Source organism: Oryzias latipes, chromosome 5 (genome assembly GCF_053564925.1).
Source record: "Oryzias latipes strain Hd-rR chromosome 5, Olatipes_Hd-rR_3.1".
Classification (NCBI taxonomy): Eukaryota; Metazoa; Chordata; class Actinopteri; order Beloniformes; family Adrianichthyidae; genus Oryzias; species Oryzias latipes.
The window spans coordinates 10,431,252-10,448,610 of NC_136241.1; the positions used below are offsets into that span (position 1 = coordinate 10,431,252).

Consider the following 17,359-nt stretch of genomic DNA (forward strand, 5'->3'; position numbering starts at 1 on the left):
ATACCTGGAAAGACCTCAGACCTCTAGCACAGTGTTTTTCAACCTTTTTTGAGCCACGGCACACTTTAACCTTGACAAAAATACCGCGGCACACCAGCATCCAAAAAAATAGATAAATAAAAAAAAAAAGAAAAAGCTCAGTCTGTATTGATCTACAGCCGCTCTGCAATCTCACATGCATTTTTGTGATAATTGTTGCAGAAAACGCTGGAAGCTGCAGCTGTTTTTTCTTAAAGATGTATTAAAAATTAAGTCAAAAGATTTGAAAACTGTTTGATGTGTGTTCGTTGTTTTAAGACGTTAAGAGGAGACACTCATTGTGCGCTAAGACAGTCACTTTACTGCATCATGGGAGATGTAGTGCCCGTAATCCGCCGACCGCAGAAAGACCAGCGTCTTTGAGCTTCATGGTTTTGTTCACTTGTTCCAGTCTGATACCAGATTCTGTGGAAAGCTACACCGCTAACGACGAGCTTTAGCTGGTATTTTTGTTAGAACAGAGAGACTTTTTTGCGCTAAATCGAAACAAGGAAGTGAATACTTTAACCACTTCTGATTGGTCAGACTGATGACATGTGATTAAGCCTTCAAGAGTGATTGGTGGAGACAGTTAAAGGGGCGGGACTTTTCCTTACACACTTATAGCTGCAGCTAAATCGCGGTATCCCGTTATTCTTATCAAAATATCTTTAATGGAATCATATAAACACAAAAAAAAATATTTTATGATATTTCATATTCTTAACTTCTCAGTGTTTTATCAGGGCCTGTTTGGATGAACAAAGAGCTGATTTCCTGGAGATGGTAATAATTGCTTTTAGATCAGTTAATGAGGGCAATTTCTCACGGCTCACTTGACCATCTCCCACGGCACACTAGTGTGCCGCGGCACACTGGTTGAAAAACACTGCTCTAGCACATTGCTAGGAACAGCTGCGCTTCATATATACAGTGGTGGACAAAATTGTTGGTACCCCTCAGTTAAAAAAAGAAAGTCGTTTCAAAAGTAACAATAAATTAAGATTTATTGAAAATCAAATAATCAAAATCAGCCATTACTTTTGAGTTGTTGATTAACAGAATTATTTAAAATAACAAACTAATGAAATAGGGCTGGACAAAAACGATGGAACCCATAACTTAATATTTTGTTGCACAACCTTTTGAGGCAATCGCTGAAATTAAACGGTTTCTGTATTTGTCAATGAGCCTTCTGCACCTGTCCACAGGTATTTTGGCCCACTCCTCATGAGTAAACTGCTCCAGTTGTCTCAGGTTTGACAGGTGTCTTCTCCAAATGGCATGTTTCAGCTCCTTCTATAGATGTTCAATGGGATTCAGATCTGGGCTCATTGAAGGCCACTTCAGAATAGTCCAACGCTTTTCTCTTAGCCATTCTTGGGGGTTTTTGGCTGTGTGTTTCGGATCGTTGTCCTGTTGGAAGACCCATGACCTGCGACTGAGACCAAGCTTTCTGACACTAGGCAGCACATTTCTATCCAGAATGCCTTGATAATCTTGAGATTTCATTTTACCTTGCACAACTTCAAGACACAGACACCCTGTGCCAGATGCAGCAAAGCAGCCCCAAAACAGAACTGAGCCTCCTCCATGTTTCACAGTAGGGACAGTGTTCTTTTCGTTGTATGCTTCATTTTTGAGTTTACGAACATATAGCTGATGTGCCTTACCAAAAAGCTCCAATTTTGTCTCATCTGTTCCCAGAAGCGTTGTGGCTTGTCAACATGCATTTTAGCTTATTCCAGTCTGGCTTTTTTATGATTTCCTTTCAACAGTGGTGTCCTCCTTAGCCGTGTCCCATGAAGTCTACTCTGGTTTAAACAATGACAAATGGTGCGATCTGACCCTGATGTACCTTGATCTAGGAGTTATTTTTCACACTTTTATGGTACAAAATAATTTCACAACTTTCAATTTTCATTCATCATGACTTTATTAACACCAGGGGTTTGTCTCATTCTCTTCGTCTAAGGCTGACAACCTGTAGGGCACATTATGACATGCAAGTCAGTTAAACCTACCTAATCTGCTTTGAAATGGAACTTTAACTGCATAAGTATTTTCAGAGAGACCATTAATAATGCTCATCCTGTCATTAAAAAAAAAAAAACGAAGACACAACTGAGAGCTGCAAGTCTCATAAAAGGCTGATATCTTATAAGGGAAATGACCCGTTTGCTCTGTAATCATCTTATATAAGTCTAAAGAAGTCATTACCTGATGATTAACATTTCCCAAAAGGAGCACAAAAACGTCTGTTAACCACAGAGAAACTGAGCTCTTCTAAACCAGCTATTTCATGTAGAAAAGAGAATCTGATGAACAGCATTTTAAACTTTAAATAATTTCAGAAAATAATCATTACGTGAATTTTCATGTTTCAAAAAGAAGTGTATTATGCAAATTATGAAAATGATCCATTTTAACTTTGTGCTCAGAAAATGCTTCCCATCACTGAGAACTGTATTTTCTGCACATGTTATTAAAACTGAGCTTAAATAATTAGGCAAAAAGTGCTGCGTTTTGAGGCAGAAAAACATCTATGTGTTTTTATAAAGTTTTTTTTTTTTCATTTTTTAAATCTTTTTTTTTAATCACAAACAAAAATATTTGTAATTATTTATGTTAAAACATGAACATTAACCAAATTTTGAACAAAAAATAAAAATAAAATTAAAACAAAAGGTTCAAATAAAATGCATGTGTGGGGTGAAATATAAGATTTTACATAACTGAGAGTATTTACATTATTTACTGTAACCATAATCATTCATCGTAAAGCTGCAAAACGTTTGTTTTTTCCCATATCTGCCTCCTATTGCTGTAAGGTAGTAAGGAATATTCTCTTCACCTGATGGAGTTTCTAAAAGCTGAAGATGAACAGCTAAAGAAGATGGTGACCGCGTGCTTTACAGGAAACCCACGGTGTGGACAGATGTGTCAGTGGTGCTGATGCTGCAGGGAGGGGCGTGACGTCACGGGACAGACCGTGGTGAGGAGGCGAATGGAGAGAAGAGGGGGAAGGAGGAGAAGGGACGCAGGAGCAGCGAGGGGGGGATGATTGCATCAAAGGAAAATAAAAAGAAATTATGACCCTTTAGTTAATTTTTCCCCTCGAACACCATCACCCCCCCCCCCCCACCCCCCGAGCTTTCCTTCCCATTGAGCTGCAATAAATGACGTCCCGCCTCCTGAAGGTAATTATCCATTTTCGCGTATCTCTTTGCGTGGCCTTTTCATCTTCTTACATAGCTGAGACGGTTGTCTGCTGTTGAACTTTTCTTGCTGAATGTCGAGTCAAGAACAGGTCGAACATTTTTCGTGGAAAGAGGAGTAAACAGTCGCTCCTCCAGCGGATGCGCACAGTCCACGTAGGATGTTTCCAATCTGAATGCGATCGATCCCGGTGCGTTTTCTTTACATTTGTCAGTGGAATAGTTCTGCATGAAACATGAAAAGAAAAAGCAGGCGCCATGAGCGCGATGCCGCATACTTCACTGCTGTAGTCAGCTTTGGGAGCACATGGACTTTGCGCACGGCATGCGCGCTGGTTGCAGTGCGTCGTGCCCATTAGCCTTTTCTGCTAAGGACTGCAGTGTCCCTATAGTATCACTACAACCATTAACAGTCTTCCAGTACTCTCTATACTACATTTAAATTATTTTCATGGAGTTTCTTTGTTTTAAAATCATCCTATAAAGTCAAAATGTGTTGTTACATAATATTTTTTTTTGTGCTGCAGTGTGATCTAGCTTGAGAGATATGTCATCTCCAGGCATGGGCACCCCCAGTGACCCTCTTCTGGCCAGTCCAGAGGGGAGGTCATCCACAGCTCAGGAAGGCACATGGAGGAGCTCCTTACCCAAAACCGCCAGCTTCCCAACATCTACCACCCGACACCTCAGCCACAGAGCCAACAACTTCCAAAGACAACCAAAGCGTAGGAAGCTGATACGACCTTCACCGCCTCCCCCTCCCAACACACCCTGCCCCCTGGACCAGCTGGACCTCAGCGAGCTTCCCCCACGAAGGACCTTTCAAGAGTTGCTATTCAACGGCTGCATCCTGTTTGGTATTGAATTTAGCTATGCCATGGAAACAGCTTATGTGACTCCCGTCCTTCTACAGATGGGCCTACCGGATCAATTCTACAGCTTAGTGTGGTTCATTAGTCCCATTCTAGGTAAGGAATGTCATCAAATCCACAAATTGATCATAATATAATCAATAATGATAATTGAAAGACATGCAGTTGAATGGTTTCTTTCCTGCAGGATTTCTGGTTCAGCCTCTCCTTGGAGCATGGAGTGACCGTTGTACTTCTCGGTTTGGAAGGAGACGACCTTTTATTTTTGCTTTGGCTGTTGGTAAGATGTAGCTATAGGCTGCCATGTTGATTTTGTATTGATTTTATGTCAAGAAAATCAAGTTATCATAAAACACAGATCAAAGCAATTGTGTTCAAAGTTGCAGAGGCATGTATTTTTCTGCTAAACAATCATTCTTCCTCACAGGGGCTCTGTTTGGTCTGACTCTACTATTAAATGGGCGTGACATCGGGGGTGCTCTGGCGGACACAGCATCAAATCACAAGTGGGGCATTGTGCTAACAGTTTGCGGCGTTGTTCTAATGGACTTTAGCGCGGATTCAGCTGACAACCCAAGCCACGCCTACATGATGGACGTATGCAGCCCAGAGGACCAGGATCGGGGCCTGAACATTCACGCATTACTTGCAGGTAAATGAAACCAGTGTCTTTTTTATAAAACCGCACATTTAAGGTTTCACTCCGATAATCTTTTAGTCTGCTTTTGAAAGTGTTTCCAGTGTTCTTTAGATTATGCCTTTTTTAGCAGAAATCAAAAACCTGTTGGTTTTCTAGGACATAGTTTCTACAGAGCAGCAGTAGTTCACACCCCTCTGAGTTGTGGGGCGAGACCACAGAGTAAGTCTTTTCACACTTCTTGTCATCCCTTTCTTTATACTTTCTCCAGCTAACTTAGAGTCCCTCACACCCGCAACCTAACATTAGCGCCGCAACAAAAATGGCTAGCAATATCTGAGCTATTCATCCGAACAGTTTTGGTCCAGATTCCAGCTCAGACGAGGAAAACAAAGAAGTACATGGATCTATTTGTCTGCAAGTGGATGCATCAGAATGGAGCGGAGCAGGAAGCTCATGGCCCGCCAACTGTGGGACCCACATCACTGCTACAAGCCTTTTTGTTGTCTGCTCCAGATTCACAACTTGAATAAAGAAATATTCCGAAATTAATAGAAGTCCTCCATCATGAGAAAATTCCACAAAAAGATGTTAAAACCACCAGAAACATGATTTTCGTCGGAGTGGGTCTTTAAAGTGGAAGGAACTTGTGAAAAATCATCAGTAATTGGAAACAAGGAGGCTGATGAAGCACAAATCTTTTTATTATAAAAGTGGTGGACATATTGATCAACATGTCATGTGAAGAAAATAAACGGTTATCTGAGAATATTTGTATCCAGTCCTCACAAACGTTTGTTGTTTTCTGCAGAAACATCGGATAAAGCACTTTCCATTATTTTACATTATTCTTCTTCTGTTGTAAATCAGCGTTCTCATTTTTCTCCCCAGGACTAGGAGGAGGATTTGGCTACATTGTGGGGGGAATCAACTGGGACCAAACACAGTTTGGAAGGTCGATGGGAGGTCAGCTGCGGGTCATATACTTGTTTACAAGTATCACTTTGGTAATTGCTACAGCCATGACTTTAACAAGCATCCCTGAGAGGACTCTACCAAAGAGCCAGATGAGCAAAAACTCTGGCAAAAATCATCTGAAGAGCCCCAGCCTCCCTCTTCCTCCCTCTCCTCCTGTTCCCCCTGGAGCTACTCATGGACTGGATCAGGAAGACGAGGAAGGTCTTTACAACTACACTTTTTCAAAGTCTCACACCGGCAATCCAGACGCCATGGCTCATTCTTGCAGTGCTAATGCACGTCTTTGCGCTGGCCTCACAAGCCCCATATCCCCCATGAGTCCGCTTACTCCAAAATACGGCAGCTTTATAAGCAGGGACACCTCGCTTACTGGCATTAACGAGTTTGCCTCCTCATTAGGAACATCCTACATAGACAGTGTACTCATAGACTGCTACACAGGCCAGCAGACTCCACAGGCCCTGGCCCCAAACTCCACCACTGTGCCTCTGCCTCCAGGGGACTCCCCAGCTCCTGACAGGTCCGTACAGGTAGCAGAGCATCCTCCTGCAGTCCAGGCTGATGGAGTCTCTCCATCGCATGCTCAGGATGCAGAAGAGCCTCAGCCTGATGGGGATGCGCAGACTCACTGTGCACCTCAGCCTGCAGACGGGGATCAGTCTAGTGCAGGATTACACCGAGGTTCCACTGCGAGCATCCTGAAGCGACCTCAGAGTCTTGCACTGATGGAGGAGCCCATGGCAACCCAAGTCGTCGGTCTGGAGAATGGACGGAGGAGGACTGTCACTTTCAGTCAACAGGTCAGTCTCAAATTCTGACAGAAAAAAAGTAGAATCCGATCTTTTTTTTTTTTTGACATGATGCTTTTTGTTGGGGCAGGTTGCAAACATTTTGCTGAACGGAGTGCGCTACGAAAGTGATTTGAGTGAGAATGTGGAGACAGGGGAATCCCAAATGTCAATGAAGCTACTGTGTATAGCCATCTACAGGATGCCTCCCTCTCTGCGGAGTTTATGCACCAATCACTTTTTAGGTGAGAATCCCTTCCTAATTTAAAGAGACATCCCTGCAGCCCCTGCAAAGCGTCATGACCCAACTTTATGCTCATATATCTGTGGTGCAGGCTGGCTGTCTTTTGAGGGCATGCTTCTCTTCTATACCGACTTCATGGGGGAGGTTGTGTTTGAAGGAGATCCCAAAGCACCCCACGACTCTGAGGCTTACCAACGCTACAACGCTGGGGTCAGCATGGGTTGCTGGGGTATGTGCATCTATGCATTCAGTGCTGCATTCTACTCAGGTAAGTAATTTGTTTGGGATGGAAAAGATCTGCCTTCACAGATAGATATTAGCTGATATTTGTCTGACACCTGCTTTTTTTGTTTTCTTCTACATCTACCAGCCATATTGGAGAAATTAGAGGAGCGTTTCTCGCTTCGCACTCTATATTTCTTTGCCTACCTTGCATTTGGTTTAGGCACAGGCCTCGCAACGCTGTCCACCAACCTCTACATTGTACTTTCGCTCTGTGTCACCTACGGGGTGCTCTTCTCCTCTCTATGTACGCTGCCTTACTCTCTGCTGTGTGAATACTACCAGAGTCCTCAGGTAAGAATTTAGTTTCTGTTTTTGCTGCTAAACAATATCATTTATATTTTAATCAGCTGTGTGAAAACCCTTAAAAGACTGCTCATCAAGCTCATTTTAACCCTTGTCATCTTTTTAATCCTTGGTCATCTTAGATGACCCCACCCTTACATTGACGTGTTCTTCCTACCATGACAAAGGTGGATAAAGGGGGAAAGATTTCATGTAATCCATGGACACCAGTGAAGATCACAAATCATTGAAGAAAAAAGGTTTAGCGCACTGTCTAGTGGGTCTAGATGACCCAACTCCCAATTTTAAAGTGCCTAGGATAGCACAAGGGTTACAATCATGTCTATTAGAAAACTCCCAGTGGTTCCAGTCTGCCTAAGGATGGTGACAAATAGATGGTTTATACTGCAAGAGGATGATTCCAAAAACCCTAAAACAATATATCACAAATTCCATGATAGCCAACAAGTTAGAGATGGTAAATCTATTTGTGGTAAACTGTACAAATATGGCTGTTTGTCATCTTCAAAGGTTTGAGTGGCACAGCAGTTTGTCATTCCCTGTTTTTCTTATGGAGTAGTATTGGTGAATATTTAACAATTGGGAAGGTCATGCTAAAGCTGCTAAAGCTGAGATGAGCCAATTATAGCCATATTAACCCTGCCAGTCTATCTGGTTGGGATTAAATCTCATTCTACAGTTATTTTATCCAGTTGGTCTACACACTCACAGCTCACTGCTAAGTTGGATAGATAAAACTTTATTTTTCACTGTCACTGGTACAACAAAATTGTAAAAGTGCTCTTTGGTCAGTGCATCATTCATACCTTAAAACAATTTAGGTTAAAATGTATGACTAAAAATAAATTAAAAGTGTTTTATTCTGTCAATAAAAACATGAAATTATCAAGGTGTAATCAGTAATCAATGTTATTGTTGCTATACATTTAATAAGAATGTTGTGTTTTAGAACTACTGTGTAATTAAAAGATGCTACGTCAGTAAGAATAATGCAAGCAAGCAGTGAGAGCATTTTTCCATATTTGTTTGAGTACAATCTCTAAGCAAAGTCTACGTGTTCTGTGTCAGATGAAGAGGATGTCATAGTCTCAACAGTTCATGTTACTGTTTTCTCTTAATTGATAAAACAGTTTTTTGTAAAATGCTTAAAAAACAGCCAAGCCTAAGGTTTTTTTCTCATTTTTGTAAAGTGACATTTTTTAAAATTCAAATTAGACATTAATAAAATGTAGGTCAGTGTTTATGTGTGACTGCAAGTTAACTTTAAAAGAAACAAAATAAACTTTTTGTCTGACCTCAACTAGCATAACAAGTAAAGGTATAACGGGACACAAGTGCTTCTTTCCACAAGTCATCTGGTTTTGTCAGTTTGAGGTGTTGAAGAAAACGTACATAAGATCAGGTGGAAAAACATTCATCCTATCATGCACAGGTCTTATTCTGCTTTGTGCTTTAAGGGAATGCTTGGAGGAAAACATTTATTTATAGGCAACATCATAACATCCTCATGAAACTGTGGAAATGGAGCTTAAATAATAAAATCTCCATTCATATAAGTTTTAAAACTCCCACTCTGATCCAATTTTGATCTACTCTAAAAGTGTTCTTACTGGTGGTCCTTTAATTATGATTATGCCAAAATCAAAAAACCTGTGTCATTTTTCCAGGACACAGGTTCTGCAGAGTGGCAGGAGTTCATTAGAAATTTGCCTCTGAGTTGTGGGCGGGACTGTTGGCGCGGAGTGACCTCCCGCCCTGCCTATCACCCATGGCTGAGAGTTCTCTGTTCAGAGGCTCTTCTTCTAGCTTACAGCCCCTCACACCCCCAACCCTTAGCAGTGCATCTTAAATGGTGTGCAATATCAGAGCTAGCCAACCGTACAGTCATCTACAAGTCCATGCAGCAGAATGGAGCGGAGCAGGGAGCTGGTGGCCCGCCCAGGGTATTTTTTTATTTAACAAATACGATCTTTTTCAAACTGAATTTTTTCATATGCTCCTGATTCACAACAATTTGAACAAAGTGATACTCAGAAATGCAATTTTACACTTAAATTTCTTTATATACGTCCTCCATCATCAGAAAAAACTACAAGAATATGTTTAAAAAAAAACACCAAAAACAGGATTTTCATTGGAGTGGGTCTTTATCATGGGAATTATAAAAATTATTCTAAAAAGCTCATAGTAATGATGAACCATCAGCTTTCCAAAAGATTCAGTCATTGGATGTTTAACTAATATCAGATGTCAGAAATTACAGTTTTTTTTACCCACTAAGTCAAACTCAACTATTGTGTCTTTCAGTTTTGCGGCTCATCAGAAGAAGGGACCAGACGAGGGATGGGGGTGGACATTTCTCTGCTCAGCTGCCAGTACTTCCTGGCTCAGATCCTGGTCTCTGTGGCAATGGGACCTCTGACTTCACTGGTGGGAGGGGCTCAGGGAGTGATGTACTTTGCAAGCCTGATGTCATTCGTGGGCTGCCTGTACTCCTCTCTCTGCGTGGTGTACCAGCTGCCCCCCCCTGAGGGTGAGCCCCCCGAAAGCGAGACCCAGCCACTGTTGGTGCACACTTAGCAAAAGCCTTCTTTATTCACACAACCTCACACACGCACACACATGCTAAAGCTAACCGCACTGGAATTACTGCATGTGTCACACTGATGAGCCCTGCTCCTCTCAGAGTCACAAACAGACAGACAGGCATTGGCCGCCACTATAGTGTATGTAAATACCACCAATTTGTTCATACAGCGTGTGTGGACCCATGCTTTTTCCCTTAACTTTTGCAAATGATTGTGGGGCTTTTTTGTGTGTCTGATTGTGTACAGTCCTGTTGTGTCTTGCTTTGGTCCCGAACAGCTTGAGTCGTTTAGTTCTTTGCAGCCAAATCTTCATTATTTCCCTGCTTTTTTTAGTTTGATGTTTTGAGCATTTATAACTTGTGTGTAAGCTAACCACAGCTTTCCTCTCTTTTTCTCCCTTCAATCAGTTGCCTGATAGTTGCATGCGCTGCAGTACAGCGTGATGTCACACAGCCTCTGTTTTAGGGACACAGAGCCAAATGAATGTCTACCTGCCTGTTTCTCTGAGTTAGCATTTTAGCATGGCACTCACAGCAGGAATCATAATAATGGTGCGGCCACATATTTCGTACACTTTCTCTTCATTTATTTTTAGCAACTCCAGTTGGTATATTTTAGCTTTTCACAGTAGAAAAAGAGTTCATATTTCACACATTTTAACAGGAAAACACAATCTTTGCAGATCTCACTATGCCGTGTGTGATCTAGGCACTTTGCAAAGCCATTTATTTTGGGGGAGAAAAAAGAAAAAAAAACTAAAATGTGTCCCGAGGGCAAATTCCCAAAGCAAAATCCTGCCGAAGCCACACGCAGCTCTGTGTGCCGTCATCCTCCTCTCTGCCACTCCATTGTAAAATTGACAGTGATTCTTGTCATTGTCAGGAAGAGAAGTTGAAACTGGGGTGTGAATCAGCATTCACTCGGAAACCGGGCAAGAACAGCAAAGAGAAGACTCGTGAACTGTGGGTCACCCTGAAGATGGACATCCTAAAAACAAAAAACTTCTGGGGAATCACATGGCCAAGTGCATTTTGTCATCATTAGGGTGCATGTTTCAGATAGGAGGCCTTTGTTCCATCTCATTAGTGACCACCTTGCAGTTGTAATGATCTTCTCTGAAGATTTTCACTCCATCCTTTCATCACCAAAAAATTAGGAGTCATTCAGCACTTTTTTTTTGTTCAATGGGTGATGTCAACTGATCTGCAGCACCACTGTACCTGATATCAGGGCACTAATCACTTGTAAATCTTACACAAACTATATAAAGCTAATATGATTCCATTGAACAATTTTCTCTGCAGAATGTCTATTTCCTAATAAAGCCTCGAGTGACTGGAGGCACGCCATGCTAATGTTTCTAAGGAAACAGTGACTATTACACATGCTGCTGCAGCTTGCTTGAACAAATACCTTGCTATATGGTACTACCTATATTAGCATTTGTGTAAAAGCTACTTCTGTTCAGGATTTAGATCAAATTAAAATCAGTTTTGCCTTTTTTACTTCCGTGTTGCTTTTATTTTGTAAAACCATGTCCGCTCAAGTTGGTCAGTGAAGTTCTAAACTTTTGCCACAAGAGGGAGCTATAAGAAACCACCTCATTACATTTGTGCACCCTGTTCCATTACCAAATGAAATTATCCTTGTTCCTCCCTGCATCCATTTTCCACGTATAGGAAAAATAGGTCAAATGACATCATTCACTTGCAAAACCAGAGGTTTGTAGCAAACAGCTTTTGATGTACCTTCCACACAGAAGAGACACGTTTAAGTAAAAAGACAAATTTATTTCTTAATCAGAATATACAAAGCAATGGCTGAAGTAACCAAATGCCATTCTGGTTTTGAAAAAGGCAGTCACCAAACACAGATACCCAACCACAACATAAGACTCAAAAAAGAAAAAAAATGCAAGAAAACCAAAGTTTATATGGTACAAACTTGTGTGGAATGCATACAGAAACAAATGACCAAAGGTTTAAGATTTAAGAGGGGTTAATTAACATTACAGAATCCTTACCCCACAGGAAACGGTTAAACAATATCTCTGTGGAGGCGCATGACAAGAGCCCCTGAACTCATTTGCACAATCTGTCATGCTAACGGGGCAACTGGGGATTAAGTAGCAGCTCAAACGAATACAAGGACACCTCAACTAATAATGCTAATCACTTTCTATTATTCCCCACTTAAAACTTATCTTTGGTCCTTTAAGTGTGTCAGCGAGGTCATTATGAGCCTTGGAGGTGAGCAGCTGCCTCTGTATGAATCACCTGGTCAGCAATGACATTGTAGAAATTGTGCTCCTAGTAATGCAAGGCAATGAATCAGGAGGGAAAAAAAATCTCAAGATGTGGCCCAATTAGTACAAGAAAAACAAAGCTCCTTTTTAAAGACCAATAAATAACATTTCATTTAAAAAAAGGATGAAGGCCACTGTGTGTCAAAACTCCAGTGCAATGCGCCAATATGGAAGGAACAAAAAAAAAATCTCTTTCATGGTTACAGAACGCACAAGCTCTACGATATGATGTTGACCGGACTGTTGAGACGCTGCTGCCGACGGGTAGCAGGACAGAAGGCCTAGGCCTCCACTTCTGCCTCTTTTGAATCGCCGTTTTCCTCTGTCTTCTGCTTTTTTGTGTCCTCTTTTTCCTAACAAAAAGGAGAGAGAAAAAAAACATGTCAACATAAAAAAAAGTCAGGGAAACGCATCCAGCCACACAATTACAGTTGTGTTCGTCTAAACATCAGCCCACCTCCTCCTCTTCAGCAGCACGCTTTACCGGCTGTGCGTCAGCTTCGTCGGCAGGGGGCGCCTCCTCGGCATCGTCTGAAAACAGAAGAGTTTGTCAGTTTCAGAGATGACTGCCTCCACTTCTTCAGCTCACAAGCACCAACAACTATGAACGTCTGCGGCATCCACAGAACACAGCCTCCTTTTCCAGGAGTTCACCTACCTCCATTTTTCTGCTCCTCCTCGGTGGTTTCTTCTTTTTTCTCAGTGTGATCGGCTCCATTCTGAAGGACAAACAACATTCATTCAAAATCTGCGGGTTTAGTCGACAGTTTAACCAGGGAGGGTTGAAACATAAACAGGAAATCAGAACTGAACACTTTCAATGCGCCTCAAAAAAAAAAAAAAAAGCCAGGGGGGCATGAATATGGAACTCGTATTACCTCCCCAGGGGATTAACTGCAAAGCTGCGGGAAAACTATAGAAACCAATCGAGGCGTCTGCAGGGTTGCTAGCCAACAACAACATATGTGCCATTTCACAACCTTAACAAAAGCGGCATGGAGGGGAGCAGCTGAGCGGGGAGGACCGTGTGCAGCGACACCTGCACGAAGACGGCCGCGAGACAAAAGGCCACGAGGCTGGTGTGTGTCTCAGACTCACTGTGCCATTGGCAGGTGCGTCCTCGCTTTCGGTCTTCTTCTCCTCCGCCTCCACTTCTTTCTTCTCCTTCAAGTCCTGCCGAATTAAAAAAACAAACAGTGAGTGTCGTTAAAGAAAAACCAAGTCAAACACGTTCAAATCACAACATTTGTCGTTTTAATTTCTCAGAAAGAAAGACATTAAAAAGCAATAATGTAAAGTTCAAATTGGTTCAGACTAGTCACCCCCGCCCCCAATTGGTGTCGCTCACCGATGCCGCGCATTGTGAACGCGCAGCAGCTTCCCGCCCACAGCAGCTCCGCTTCACCAGCTGCACCGTTTTACCGCTTTGTTTGTACAATAGGGAATTTACAACCACGCGCTCCTCGGCGGCTGCACAAAAGCTTCCGAGTGTGAAAACTCAAAAAAAATGTTCGCAACTGTCGTTCCGGGCCATTTGTATCAGCTATTGTGTTCATCATCTTAACTTAAGACAGAGTAACACAAATGTTTCATAAAACCGCGGAAAAATCGTGTTTCTTTTTTACATTTTTGTTGTTGAGTGAGCGGCAACAAAAACTTCACGAGTCACATCAATGAATGAACGCCGTACTTCAAACGAAGAAAAAAAAAAGGGCTGACAAAAACCCACCTTTGCTGAGACCTCCGTAGTAGCGGTAGAGTCCACAATTGTATCGGCCATTTCTGATTTAGTTAAATAATTTAAATAGCTACGGTCCTATTTAGAAACAATTTTTTTCTACGTGTCTTTGTGTGGCCGGTCCTGAGACGCTGAGAAAGAAATGATGTCTGCCCTTCTCCGCTTTTCTCTCGCTCTCGTTGAAAATCCACTCTCGTTGGTTGCGTCCACTCCTACCCGCTCACTATTGGCTGTTTTCCTCTCTCTCGGTTGTTGATTGGACACGTAGATTGTCGATCTGAGCTAGATGTCCCGCCTACAAAAGATCTCACCGTTGATTGGATAATATTTTTTTAAAGCGCTTCGCCATGATACCTTTTCTTCAAGTTACTTTGGTTTGATTTTTTTGCAATAAAACGCAATAATTGGAAGTACGCGGTTGGTTTGTGTCGACCAAAATAGTATCAGTAACAAAACAATGGCATACGGTAATTGAATGTTTCAGTTTAACCAAATATTTTCACCATAACATCCATTGTCTCAACGATCTAGGGATATCAAATTACAAACAAAAACGAAATAACTTGAGTGAAAAGCACTCCTCCTTTCCATTGTTAACTCTTCTAAGAAAATGTTCAAAAGCTTTGGTAAGAAAACACTTTCTCCATATGTGTCCCAGCAGACTATAATAATTATTTATGTTGTGCATTAAGCATGAAATCATTTAATCATGTTACTTAAGTAAAATCGAACAAAACATGCATTTGAAATTCATTCATAAGTTTTAAAAATTAGTAGACTGAATTGTTTTACCTTAGCATTATGTTGACGTTAGTTGTTCAGAATTATTATCAGAAATTAATTATTAACAGAAACAATAAATCACTTCTTTTAAAATTATTTTTTTCCTACCAAAACTTAAACATTGCTTATATGCTTTAATTAAAACACATTTGAAGGCAGACATCTTTTTGTAGTGCGTGGGAGATGTATGATGACTGATAAGTGATTAAAAAAAAATTTGCACAATGCATTTTTTGCAGTTTTAGTGGTTAAAACACATTTTGAATCGTTCATCATGTTATTTTCACCTGAGGTCATTGAATCATATACTCAGGTTAACAGAATACTTTTTTTCTTCTTATCATGCACTAAAAACACATTTGCTCCTCCTTTGAAAAGTAGATATTTTTGTCAAGTCTGGGACTTGTCTCAACACATGCAGGCAGACTTTCTTGACACAAGTTTTTCTTCACCCTCTAATTTTAGGACCTTCGAAAAACCTAATCCTGCAACCGCCTCAGTTATCTCCATGCCATGCTGGGATTCAAGCCACTAAGTCGGATGAAGCCTCCGGGCCCTGTGTTGTCATTCACCCCACATTCAGCAGAAATATAATTATGGAGAGTGTAATTACTCACACAGATCAAAGGGTTGTGCGTGCGCTGGCAACTTCCAAGATTTATTTATTTTTTCCTCAGTCAAAGTGTTTCTCTCTATGGTGTTGAGCAAAATGTTCATTAATGTCATAAAGATGCGATAAACATTTTTTAAATCAAACCCTTACATGCACCACATAAAGGTAATTTTAACAAAATAGAAGTTTGTACCTGAGACTATGCACTAGTGCAATATAAAGGAACTATTAAAACTCCCCATAAAGCTTTGACGAACTTCCTCTAATAACCAAAGTGAATGTAGAAGCTGCTGTAAATCTAAGGGAGGAACAGTGGAGGAGCCCAAAAAGCAGCAGCAGCAGGCATTACTCACTCTTTCTCTGTAGCTGGAAAGTTGGAGCAATCAGAAAGAGGGGGGAGTGTTTGTGAGATCATTTCCTGTCTTTTTTTTCCCTTTTCATTTCCCTAGCTTTACATGTTTTCATGTGTCAGTATTTTGAAGCAAATAAAATTAATCTATAAACTCAGCAGGTTAAAAAAAAGTGTCAAAGTTGTTTAAAAGGATCAAATATTTCTACAAACCTCACATGTGCCATAAACCATATTTACCAAAGTTTCTTCAAATAGGAAAATTATTTTTTTCTGTTATTTTTTTCATGTTGTTAGACTGTGGAAAGTTGTCCTGAAGGAAAGAAACTTTCCTTCATGTCAACTCTGACTTAGATTAAATGAGATATTTGGCCTTTTTCTTTTTGTGAATTGGAAAACATTTTTTTTTAATGCTTAGTCCTTTTTGTTGGAGCCTATAAAATAAAAGTCACACAAAGTAATTTCAGCTATATTTCTGTTTGGACAAAGGCCTGACTTCACTTGAGGAATGTCTGCGCTGGAGCGAAGAGCAAAGTGGGGCCCTTCAAAGAGGAGAAGTCAAGATTACACGGGGGAGGGGTCCCAATAATTGGAGGAATTGGTGGCGGCAAACTGAGCCCTTTTGTTTTTTAGCAGCAGTGTCCTTTAAGCTCTTTCTGCTTCTTTTACACTGAGCAGGAACAACACAATATTGACTTCGCTCTGGGACGCCACAGTCGAATGGACGAAGAAGAGGAGAGTGTGCTCATGTATTATTAAAACAATTAAGTACTGTCAATATTGATCATAACAGAAACATTACTACCAGTAGTGGTTTCTTATTACAAGGTCTCTTAATAGGTGTTGTCTAATTGAGAACAAAAATGCTGGGATGATTCTACAATAGCATTTATGACCGGGTATTCATTCAAATTTCAAAATGTTCCTACCAATACATGTAGCAGGAGTAGCTATTTGTTAATTTCTATGTAAGTAACTCTAAGATATTTTCATGGAAAATTTGGCTTGAGGTGCTGCACTAACTGTGCATTAACTGGTTAAACATTGTCCAGGTGAGCATATATATATATATATATATATATATATATATATATATATATATATATATATGGAATTAAGTAAATGCATAATCAAAGAGCACAAAAATACATTTGCAATCCCTGCTCACCTCCGTAACATCTTTAAAGCTACATTCACACAGCCCTCATCAACATGCATTCAAGCGACCACTTCCAATGAAAAGTCTACGTAAACGTATGTAGCCGTGTTTGAGGCTTCAGCAGTCAGAACTCTCACTATTACATGCAGTTGCATATGTTTTTCCGACCGTTTTTGAGCTCTACGTTCAGAAAGCATGACTATGTAAATGGGCGTTGAAAGGTAAACCAGGCTGAACTTTGACCTATCGGGGACTCGGATTTGGTAGTGACGTATGGATGGTGTCCCTTTTAATTCACAGAAATATCAGCCATGAAGGAGAAATTAATAATTATGGTTTGTGCCCAGCTGGAATTATACTACACCAAATCTTTCATATATCGGAATAGAGCTGTGAGAGAAAAACCATGAAGCAACATTCACAAGGTTTGTACCGCTGCGACATTTTGCACCAAGCTTCTTCCAACTGTTGATGGTTGACA

At 40.8% G+C, this 17,359-nt stretch overlaps 2 protein-coding genes across 5 annotated transcripts; one reads left to right on the top strand and one right to left on the bottom strand.

The window, feature by feature from the left end:
• The first annotated feature begins 2,936 nt into the window (after positions 1–2,936).
• On the top strand, positions 2,937–11,436 carry slc45a1 (solute carrier family 45 member 1). 4 transcript variants are annotated; one of them, XM_020703142.3, is made up of 10 exons: positions 2,937–3,218; positions 3,764–4,204; positions 4,296–4,388; positions 4,536–4,760; positions 5,637–6,523; positions 6,603–6,756; positions 6,847–7,023; positions 7,126–7,331; positions 9,651–9,876; positions 10,814–11,436. In XM_020703142.3, exons 2-10 carry the CDS (start codon positions 3,784–3,786, stop codon positions 10,837–10,839), a joined length of 2,415 nt encoding a protein of 804 aa, XP_020558801.1. In that variant the 5' UTR covers positions 2,937–3,218; positions 3,764–3,783; the 3' UTR covers positions 10,840–11,436. The 4 variants fall into 4 exon arrangements, with proteins under 4 accessions (XP_020558801.1, XP_011473124.1, XP_011473125.1 ...); XM_078947063.1 differs by lacking the exon at positions 2,937–3,218 and adding an exon at positions 3,319–3,427; XM_011474822.4 differs by lacking the exon at positions 10,814–11,436 and having other exon boundaries at positions 9,651–10,686.
• Positions 11,437–11,700: 264 nt separating this feature from the next.
• si:ch211-222l21.1 (uncharacterized) lies at positions 11,701–14,252 on the bottom strand. The gene is made up of 5 exons (XM_004068639.5): positions 13,966–14,252; positions 13,335–13,409; positions 12,895–12,955; positions 12,694–12,767; positions 11,701–12,589 (listed from the first exon to the last, which is right to left on the bottom strand). The coding sequence occupies exons 1-5, from the start codon at positions 14,014–14,016 to the stop codon at positions 12,518–12,520; spliced, it is 333 nt and encodes a 110-aa protein (XP_004068687.1). The 5' UTR covers positions 14,017–14,252; the 3' UTR covers positions 11,701–12,517.
• Positions 14,253–17,359: the final 3,107 nt, after the last annotated feature.